Raw genomic sequence first — 11122 nt, 5'->3', positions numbered from 1 at the left:
GTTCTATCGAGTCAAAATGAAAAAACTGTTGAAAAAACACCCTAAATGACCTAAGAGGGCATTTGAAAAGGGCAAATTTCTCTAAAATTCCTTTAAAAAATCCCTGTTTTTTCTGTTTTTCTCAAAATCTACTTTTTGACATATGTGACCTCCTGGGTGCAAAGAGTTTTCAAAAACTGCAGAAGCTAGAAGCTTCAAATTTGGTGTACAGGTGCTTTAAGATTGATTTTGGAGATCTATGAAAGGGAATTGGGAAATATTGGTAACTTGAAGAAATATTCAATTTTTTTGTGTAATATGTACCCCAAAATTTTGTCAACTGACTCGAGGGGGTCCAATGACTTTGGGCTCACTTTTTTAGTTTTAAAGATAGGTCAAAATCCTTACTTGGATCCCCAGTTCATATAGGTTTGTCCCTGTGTGCCAACTTTCAGGCTGATAATTCAATATTTACTATGAAATTCTTCTGCACTAAGAAACTGGTTTGAAAATCCAAGATGGCCGCCACAGAGACCCATTTTTCAGGAAAATTCAACTAATTCACCCCTAGTACATCCTATTTACCTATGAACTTCTTGCACAATTACATGAAATTGAATAAAAGTCATTCGTTTAGAAAATTTTTCCGGGAGTGTACGTCTCCCCTTAACACTCTGACGCCGGACCCCCCAAGACATTCTCAGGACTGGCCGATTACCCTCTGGCGCCCGATCCTGTGACCCCCACGAAACCAGCTTTATAATTGTTCGCACTTTTCGTTATCCCGAGAGAGCCTCGGGAATCGTCATCAGCGCTAGTGCATCCATTTCTTTCGTTTCAAGCGAAGTTTCCCGGAAGTAGGGGTAGAATTTTTTTTAGTACAAACTTTTTGGGGATGTCACTCAGGATATTACAAACGTCAGTTCTAGGGAAAATGGCTGCCCCCAAGCAGACTTCGAGAGTACATGTACACAGCAAACCTAGAAACATTTTTGATGTTTTCAATGAGTATAGTTCTTCAGAAAGTGAACTTAGCGATCATAATGATCCAGAATTTGTGCCCGAGATGCGCAAAAGGCCTGACAGTGATATTTCAGTTAGTAAAGATGTAACTTGAAGTAGATCTGGTGTGAGTAAAGGGAAGGGTAAAGCTAAAAAAAATTCTTAAGAAAACCGAAATTCATGTGCCTTTCAAAAATTCATTTTTTTTAAAGTATAAAAGATACAGCATTCAAAATTGTTTTATTTGAAAGAACACAAATGTCTCTTACTCATGTGAAAAGGTCTGAGCAATTGAACAATTCTGAGTAAAGTTATGATTTTTTTAAATACCCCAAAAACCTGAGTCTTCAGTGAGTTAAATAAAACTGATCCACCCAGTAGTTTGCCACAATCACAATCTCCAATGTGACCATGCCCAAGTGTTTCTTGCCATAAAAATACATTTTGCTCAAAAACTGAGAATCTGGACAAGCCTCTTCTAGCTTTTACTTTTAGGCTGTGATATATTCATCATAATTACAAAAGCTGAATTTACTAAATGCATTGAAAATTTGTTTGTTTCTCAACTGTAATATTGTGAAAAAGAATTTTCATTATCAAATTCTGTATTTAAATTTATCCCACTGATCTTCACATGGATGCATAGCAAACATATCGGTTTATGTTGGAAAGAATATGATTGGTTTCATTACTCGAGCTCCCGGCAACTGACATAAAAGATATAATATCAATTACATTTAGAGACAACCGTGAAAGTGTCACAGTCAGTTATCATAATCAAAATTGAATGGAAATTTAATTTACATCATATTATTTCGTATTAGGGCTATTTGTGTACAGTAAAATGTGAGATTTTTCGTTTTGTTTTTCATTGTAGCATTTTTGAGTAATGAAAATGCAAGGTATGACTTTTTCTGTATTATGTGTGCTAAAGGTTTTTGAACCTAATAAATATAATGTAACCAGTTGTTTCTCTCTTCTTCCTTCATTGTAATTTGTAATGCTAAAGTTAAACATTGCAGTAGATGTCCACAAATCAAGTACATCATTCAGTCACCTGTACTTACGACCACTTCTGGCTTCCCTTTTGGGTTTTCTATTCAAATGACACTGTCCAAGACATCCACTTTTCTCTTAGACAATGGGTGGCCCTCATAGACAAAAGTTCTGCTGTACTTCGAGTTTGAGTAGCCTATCTCTATGTTTTGGTAGATTAAAACAAGTCGGGCCTTGAGGCTGACAAATGGTGTGTCTACTTCTTTTGTATGTTTGTCACTCTCTTGTGAACTGCGATTTCCAGGCTACCTTGATAGTTGAAGCAGACTTCGTGCTTTTGAGGCTAGAGAGGTGAACAGAGTAACTTCAGTAAGCCTGACAGGTCAGGCCTTGAGTTTGAGGCTGATAAATAATTGAAGAAACAGAAACAATCAGGTCAGGTCTTCAGGCTAAATTTTGTTTTTACCATGCCTTGCGCTGTTAAGGGCCTTAATGAGCCAATCTCAAAATAAGAAGATCAAGCAGCTCTTCTCTTCAAACCGGACTTTTGAAATACTGCTGAATACTTGTGCTACACAGCTGACAACATCCCTGCAGAAAGTCTGAGATACTCAATAAAAATTCACCAATGGCAAAGCACCCAATCGTTACATCACTGATACAACCAGAGTGAAGGTGGGAAAGAAAAATCAACATAAAGCATGTCTTTTGTAGAAGTAGAAGCACCTTTTGCAAGTATGCCACACCTTTCATCCTTTAAAATAACAATCACCAAAGCACACAAAACCACTGATATAATCTGGTAATTCTTTAATGAACGTCAGCATGTCAATGAGGCAGGTGGTAAAACTGGACAATACCCAAGATTAAAATCAAAACATTTTTACTTTATCTGTTGTTACAGTGAAAGGATGCTCAACTAATTATGGTCTTTTCCAAAAGTAAATATGCACATTCCTTTTATTATTACAAATACCTGTTTTCCTTAGTCTTTTTAAAACTGGTTTGTTCCATATTTTAACTCTATAAACTGGACTGCTTTGATGTATCATACACCAAAGCGCTGCACTTTTATGACAAATGCAAAGTACTAGGACTACTCTTAAAATTTTTAATCAATCACACAACCATTTATATAAAGTTGTAAGCAATGATCTTGTTGTAGAGTTCCATCACTTCTTTTATATTATGCTGTTTTAAAACAGTTAAACATGCGGCAAGGTCATGAAAATGTATAAGAACCAAAAATAAATATCTTCTGCCTTCAGACACTATAAACAATAGTAATGTTGAAAAGCTGACTGACTGAAAGCAAAATGAAAATGGGCTGAACTGAAAGCATTACTGCTATTCAAGCATATGTATTGCGGGATTTTCACAGAAGGGCTATCAGTTTGGAAGAAATTTTATGACCGCATAATCTTTTGAGCTTGCCCTTCTATTGTTACACACAACTCTCTGCCAGGCATCCACTAAATTGAAAAAAAAAATCCAACTTGAATTTACAACACAAATTAACAATTGTCCCACAAAGAACTCGTACATTTTGACACTCTGAAATTGCACTCAACAAGCAAAGTAAGTCGCAATATAATACAATTTCAACGTACAATTTTGCAACTCATATAAGCAAATGTCATGTTCACAGCATTCATCTTTCAGAGATTTCTGCACACTCCACCACACCATAGCTTTGACTTTGAGGGAGAAACATACACACTACACTGAGCCGAAATATGTTTAAAAAAAAAAAATATATAAAATAAATACATGTTTAGTCTATTTGATAACTTTTTTTTGCTGCCTTGCCCTGTAGATATCATTGACTGGTGCCGATGAATTCAAGTCCATGTCCTCATCATCGCTCTCAGTCTCAGTCACTTTCCTTTTTCGAGAACCACTTGCAATTTCTATAGACAGCCTGGTCCCAGCATCAAGACGGAAATCTCCATCTTTACCATTCTCTTCACCAACTGGGCCTGTACAGATACAGCAGAGAAAACATTACAAACTATCACTATCAAGCAAACAGGTAATACTTGACATCCCTCCAAAGCCCTTTATCCTCTCAGCAGAAACTTGCTAAACGCTTACAGTTCTAAGGGGATGGGGGAGACTTCACATTTGAACTAAATGTCTCAAACACATGTACAGGGTGATTAAAAAAAACAACAACTGTAAAACTTGTTTTTTAAATATCTTCCTCCATACTGAAGTTTTGCTTTTCATACTTGAAAATAACATTAGTAAGCCAAAAGGAATTTGTCTGATATTCATTTTAGATAAGTCCATTGAATGGTTTTGCTCTATATGGCGGATTAAAAAAACAATCTGTTTTCAACCTTGTCCCCATTTTTGTAGCATGACGCACCGGTTCGCTTTAGGCCTGCCACTAAAAGTCGCAATTATCGCGCCATATTGCAAGCTACAGCACTCTAACAAGTCAACAGTTGTCTACAGATATTATTTTTCCCATATTTCGTTTCCCTGCTGAGATCATGGTTAAGTTTAGTAAAGAGCCGGGAGTTTTTTGTATTGAACATTACATCTCCACAAACTCACCATCCCTGACATTTTGTAAGTTCTGCGCACAGCATGGAAAGAATGCTTAGGTGTCCTCAAGACCTGTTGGGTCGTGAGTACAGGAGTTCCGTCAGTTTGGATCTATAGCGAATCAGAATTAAAAATTTCCTTTAAAATGACCACTTCAGGTCGTACACGCACCGTGTGCAGCCCTCTAAACGTCAGCAAGGTGCAGATTTCAGTAGTCGAGTCCCATGAGACGCCTATCCGTAGACGATCTGCAGCTAGGACTTTCCTATAATACCATACCCCAAAAGTTCGCATTCTCAGGGAAGATCTTAATTAACGACAGGACCATTTTTATCTTCGCTAGGTCGAGATGACATGGATCAAAGCATGACAATGTGTCCATGGTTTCTCGATTGTCTTGAAAAGCGGGATCATTTCTTCGATGACATTTGGTTTAGTGAAAAGCCCATTTTCACCCTGCGGGATATGTGGAATCAAAAATTGCTGTCTATTGGGCACCCCACTCCTTATTTTCTCTAGAAGCCACTTCATAATGAATATGTACAGTGCATGGGGCTTTAACTCACTTACGACTGGGCCCTTTCACCAGTCACAAGCGTTGAAGACTGGCGTTTTTGGGGGTATTTCAATAAATCACAACAACTCTCAGAATTACCCTATTGTAATTATTTTTTGACACAATAAAGTAACATTCAAGCTTAATCTAATACAAAAAACTAAAGTTGTCTAAGTCTAATACTTTAATTTGTATGATTTTTAAAAAATTGGCATGAATTTGATTTTCCGAAAAATTTCCAGCGACGTCACAGGTAGAATGAAATTCACTACAACAACAAAAATAAAAGTTCAAAGTGTTCTGGTTTGATTTGTATCCATGTGCGAGTGTTCGGTGAAAATATAAAAGCTGGTCTGTGCATTGATTCAGACCCATACACTGAATTACATGAGACAGATGTACGGAACGACGTTGTGATTTCGTTGCGCGAAAAACAACACCAGTACAAGTGCTAGATCTAGCCCTAGAACTACGACTCGGGCCGTGTTCGGGTACATAACCAGGACCCTAACTATTAGACACATCAAATTCTGAGACACTAGAACTAGTAAAACGTACAGAAGTATAGAAAACGGCGAAATTATGTGATTCTTGTTCATGCGACTTCTTTGACCGTTACTACGACGCGACTGTCGGATTACTATCAGCTGTATAGAAAAAAACAAAGCGCGAGTTCCGGTCTGTTCAACCCCAGTTGGGGTCACTGTCCTTCACCTTCAATAACTTAAAAACTACCGGCCCCAGAGATACGAAACGAAGTCTAAGTACCTCAGGCTTGGCCAAACAAGGGTACGAGGCGGGTCTCGCGATCCGTGCATGATTTGTAGAGCGAAAAAAAAATTCCAAAGTTGGTCACGCAGGGCTTGTGTGAGCCGTCGCGAGCGTCGCGGTGGGGGTCACGCAACTGCTGTGTGAACCGTCTGAAGTGAGTTAAACACGCATGAGTTAGCAGGTCCTTTTGTTTGGGCGCCATTGAACATTTCAAACGACGCGGTTAAAAAAGGAGGGCATGTAGAGCACTGCTTCTAGAGATTCCAGAATGAAATCGATAGTTTTTAAACTTTGTAAAAGAAATTAAATATTGTTAAAATGTTACAGGGATGGAAAAATTAAATGTCAAAGATAAAATAAAGAAAAATGTCAACCAAATCTTTTCCAGACTTCCTTTAAAAGATTCTTTAAAAATGGTGAACTTTGCGTTTTTGGGTGCTTTTTTCTTTAAGAAATTTCCGTTTTCAAAATGTTTCTTTTTCGTGGATTTTTTGTCAAACAAATTCCTTTTGAATGAATTATATATGTTCCAAATTACAGCATACTGGAACAATTTTTGTGCGAGATATTCAGAAAAAAAGTTGTACAGTTGTTTTTTTATCACCCTGCACCTAAGTTGTGGAAAAGATAAATCTTACAAACACAGATAAAATTATTTGTTAACATTATCAAGATTCATCATAAAGAGCAAGTTCTGAAGCAGACAGCCATCACGGTTCGCCATTCATTTCTTTGCTCTGACACTCCAAAAATCTGTTATCCCGGTTTTTCCCTGTCCCGTATCTGTTCAGGTTCTCCAAACAAGTCCCTCTTGATTATCTGTGCCTCATTTGCCCAATCCTTCATTACTGAATCCCTTTTGTCTCATGCTGGTAGTTTTAGTAATGTTTTTAGAGCTTGAAATTTATTGCTTACATCAATAGAAAAAACATTCTTTTAATTTTTTATTTGTCTCCAAAAGATCTCTTTAAAATTTGTGTTGGTGCTTTGACTGTTTAATAAGTTTTTTAAGTTCAATTCTATCTGGATCTTACTCATGATTTTACTTTTACGCACTGACAATCCAAATTATTTACACAATTTTGAAGAGGATCTTAAATTGACAAGCTACAATACAAAGCAAGTGTCAAGGGTACAACGTTTGAGTACAAAGAAAAAAGGGCAAATGTTACAAAGTTTCTTACGTTCAGGCAGTTTGACTTGCATCATGAATTCCATCATCTTATCAATGATGACATTGGGACCCTGAGGACAAAACAAAATTTAAAAAAAATTTAAATGTACAATTCTTCATGAACACCAGACCTGCGACTCTATGAAATCTAAAAATCAGGATTTTTAGAGTTAAAAAATCAGGATCTGGTGAAAAAAATCGGGATCAACGGTAAATCAGTGATAAGGGGCAATGGGAGGGGGATCCTGGTTCTCTTTTATGAGGCATGTAATATGCAAGACAAAATTTTTGCAGGAATAAGTTCACATTTGGGCCTCTAAATAGAGGGAAAACTGAAAGACAGCATAGATCTATATGTACTCGAGTCGGAGTTTGATAGACTGGGGGAGCGCATGTTGCAGTAAACTCTTGCTGTCTTGAAAATAGCTGACACATAACTCTAATCATCCATGCAAAAAGCCCGCGTTTCCATACAGTAACAACGTTTGACTACTATCGCATATACACTCAAGGCATCCCCCCCCCCGAAAAAGAGATTGCGCCAAGGTTATTCATTTATTATTTTTTTCTTATTCCTTACACCTCAATTCGTACCTGTATCGACCGGTGTGAATAAACTTTGTTGACCCCAACAACCGACGGTCCCAGACACACACATTTCTCACATGTACGAGGTCAGGTCACGTGATGCGCATGAGCATTTGAAAGTGTCACTTACAGGTCTTGATGGGCATGACTAACCAGCACTCAGACCAAGCTTGCTTTTAAAGCAACGGCAGAACAACGAATAGATTATTCTTAGGCCCATGTCAGCATGCAGAAGAGTTAACGCTCAGATGCTACTGGGTCGATAACAGGCCCATGTCATAGTTGTTACAGTAATCAGGACACCATCGGAGAATTCTGGGTTATAAAAGCGAAAGTAGATCTTGAGCGTATCCAAGTCAGAATTCAAAATTGATACTACGTCGAATTTAGTTGAAATAATGTGCATGATTCATCTACTAGATTCGGTATAGATGCTTTAGAAAATAGCGTTCCACGTTCCTGCCAAGAAAAAGTCCAATCGGTGCTTCTAAGCAAAAGAGATTGCAGAACTTTTAAATATTTTATCTAAGAATCGGATGCAACAGACGCAACGACAAAAAATCAGGATACTGGCGATCGAAATCGGGAAAATCGGGATGCTTGAGATATGGGGCACAAAATCGGGATATCCCGATTAAATCGGGATGAGTGGCAGGTCTGATGAACACAACTCAAAAATGTCCTATTCTTTCCAAGATTACCAAGGATGTCACAAACTTTGTCCTCTATATATTTTTTTTACAATCGATCAAAAACAGTGAAGAATCTGTAAAAATAAGAATCAACCATTTGTTTAAAGCTAGCACAGGTGATCAGTCTTAGATGTAGAGATTTTAATTTCAAACGGACAATAAACAAGTGAACAAGTCTTAATAAAGTAAAACCATTGCATGAGTTGAGACTTGAACAACAGCTTGTTTTCTACACTAAATCCAATAAGCAGCTTCATAAAAGTATAAAGCAACAAACTATGACAGCTTTTACTAAAAATGGGCTGCATGAAAACAAAGCAATTTTTCAGTATTGTAGATAAAACCTGTACAATATATCACTATTTTTGCATTCATACAGCTTATTGCCTTAAACGAAGCCCAAAGTTCAACAGTATAACCTCAAGATAATTTGAAAATCTGGGTCATTCTCTTTAAGAAGAGGTAACACTGAAAACTAGAGAAAAGGAGTAGACCACCTACACTCACCTACCCATCCATCCACACACACACACACACAAACACAGGGGGCTCTCGTGGCCTAGAGGTTAAGGTGTTGGCCTCTCATTCAAAGGTCCCGGGTTCGAATCCGGGTAGCGACCAAACAATTTTCTTCTCTAAAATTGTCTCCTTTCACCTCCTTTCCTGCTCTCTAGCAATGTTCTGTTGTCTGCTTTCATTTCCACTTTCTGCCCCCATCCCCTCACCTCCTTTGCCCCCTCTTCTGGGCTCCTGACTCTTTCTGCAGCCTTTCTACTGCTACTCCTTGGCCCCCCCTTACCGCTGTCTTTCTGCCACACCCCTGATCTTCTGGTAGGAAAGATCTACATCTAGCCTTCTTGGACAAGGGCGAAAAATCTCGGAGGGCCCGTGTGCAAGTTGCGCACGTTAAAGATCCCTTGGTGGTCTAAAATCGATAAGAGTAGGCTTCGGCCGCCACCCGGGCAAAATTCAAAATTTCCTACCAACTGAAAATATTAGGTGTGTCCCGCGCGCTCATATGACCTATGCAGTTGCGAGCGCCGTAAAACACTTTACAAAAACAAAACAAAAACACAAACACACTGTAAACTTAATAAAAAGGAGTAGTAGACCATCCACTCCTATACACTCACACACAAACACACTGAAAACTAACTAAAAGAAGCAGACCATCCATTCCTACACACCCACCTTTCCACCCACAAACACACTGAAAACTAAATAAAAGGAGTAGATCACCCACCCACACACAAACACTTCTCTGGTTACTTTTACTTTTACTTACCCGGAAACACTCTGGTGGAGGCAGCACTTGCAGCAGGACAGACGCGGCTGGTGGAGGGGGGAACACACCACCAGGGACGGGGTGAGCAGCTGTAGCTGTATTCCCAGAGGAAAACAATGGATGTCAGTGTCAGTACCCGGGAGGAGGGGAGGAGAGGAGACGTAAAAAAATACGTCCACGAATTATATAACCTAACAAAACATCGTCGACTGCACCTGTCACAAAAAGAATACTGGACCCTTATATAATTTTGGAGAAAATGGACAAGTTGTAGCCCCAAAGAAAGACCAGAACAAAGTCTTAACACTTCTACTAAATGAGCATCTGAGCCTTTGTCTTTGAAAGAGAGATGGAAGACGACATTCTCATCATCCCTTAGAAGTCTGGACACTACTGTTTGTAATTGATAAGGGAATAAAAAGGCTTGTGGCTTCACCTAAAGGCAAAGGGGAACTGGGGGGGTCCCCATTCAAATATCACTGCTGTCACAAGGAAAATTAGTACTTCCACAAAGTTTTTCACATACCCACTCAAACTTGGTTGTAATGAGTTGCTCAATTTTCATGCATGCCATAGGAACCATATCAAATTTTAAAAAGCAACATAGAAAACACAATAACCCCATGACACTGGCCAGAAGAAAATAATAAAATGTAGAGGTGTTTTTAACACCCTATTAGAAACATTTTAGATCATGTAAGTGGGCTTCTGACCCTGCCAGTCAGGACCAACCTCGGCTGACAGGAATAAATACAGCATCCCAGCTGAAAGGCCGAGATATTCATGCGTCTCTTCGGTGGGACAGCGAAGCACCTAGCTGCTACACCACAGACGCTTGTACCCTGGCAAGAGAGATATGAATTAAAGCGAAAGAACTTACGAACAACAGCCCTGGGCTTGAAGGGCAGCATCTGCTCCACATCTGGCTGAGGGTAGCGAGGCCTCTTGGCTTTCTCACTCTCATCATCTTGTGTAGCCAGCAGAGCTTGCTTAGCACTGGTCGCCGGCAGCTGGACTAGGTGATGTTTGACCAGGTCCTGGGGAGAAGCATAATCAGGTCATAGACATGACACAATGGCTCGACAGTGTGGAATAAGCAGCAAACAGGGAAACCATCTACTGTACTACAACAAGCTTGCCCTATGCTTGAGGCACATAGAAGGAAATATTGGCCCAATCCCATACAGGGAGACCGAAAATTTTTAAGGCATCTGGAGGATCTGCGGTGAACAGAAGCCTTCACACTAGAAACTGGGATGTCCATTTAGACAAAAAAACAAGAAGACCAAGACCAAGATGAAAAAAAAAGAAGACACAATAGCCCAAGCCATTTTAAAAATCTGTTTCTAGTCTAGTTATTGATATGGTAAAAATACCTGTCACTTGTATCCTATCCTCAATAAAGTAGGGTTTTGTATTGCATTCTAAAAATCCAAAACTATGAGATATTTTCACTTTTGTCCTAGTCATAAAACAACTTAGGTAAGCACTGTTTTTTTTTTTACAGTTTTCTCAATTGGCTTTAG

General features: G+C 38.8%; 1 protein-coding gene across 1 annotated transcript in view; it reads right to left on the bottom strand.

Moving 5' to 3' along the window:
* Window positions 1-2770: 2770 nt before the first annotated feature.
* The window catches only part of LOC101847285 (cleavage stimulation factor subunit 3), a 47133-nt gene continuing 38781 nt past the window's right edge, over window positions 2771-11122 (bottom strand). Inside the window, exons 18-21 of the mRNA XM_005106959.3 lie at window positions 10477-10633; window positions 9597-9691; window positions 7042-7102; window positions 2771-3956 (exon numbers count right to left, since the gene is read on the bottom strand). Of these exons, the coding sequence (XP_005107016.1) occupies window positions 3757-3956; window positions 7042-7102; window positions 9597-9691; window positions 10477-10633 (513 nt within the window). The 3' untranslated portion in view covers window positions 2771-3756. The remainder of the gene's footprint in view (window positions 3957-7041; window positions 7103-9596; window positions 9692-10476; window positions 10634-11122) is intronic.

This window comes from Aplysia californica, unplaced genomic scaffold (genome assembly GCF_000002075.1).
Source record: "Aplysia californica isolate F4 #8 unplaced genomic scaffold, AplCal3.0 scaffold00566, whole genome shotgun sequence".
NCBI classification, from domain to species: domain Eukaryota; kingdom Metazoa; phylum Mollusca; class Gastropoda; order Aplysiida; family Aplysiidae; genus Aplysia; species Aplysia californica.
The sequence above is the reverse complement of the archived record's forward strand: the minus strand, read 5'-3'. Positions and strand labels throughout refer to the sequence as shown.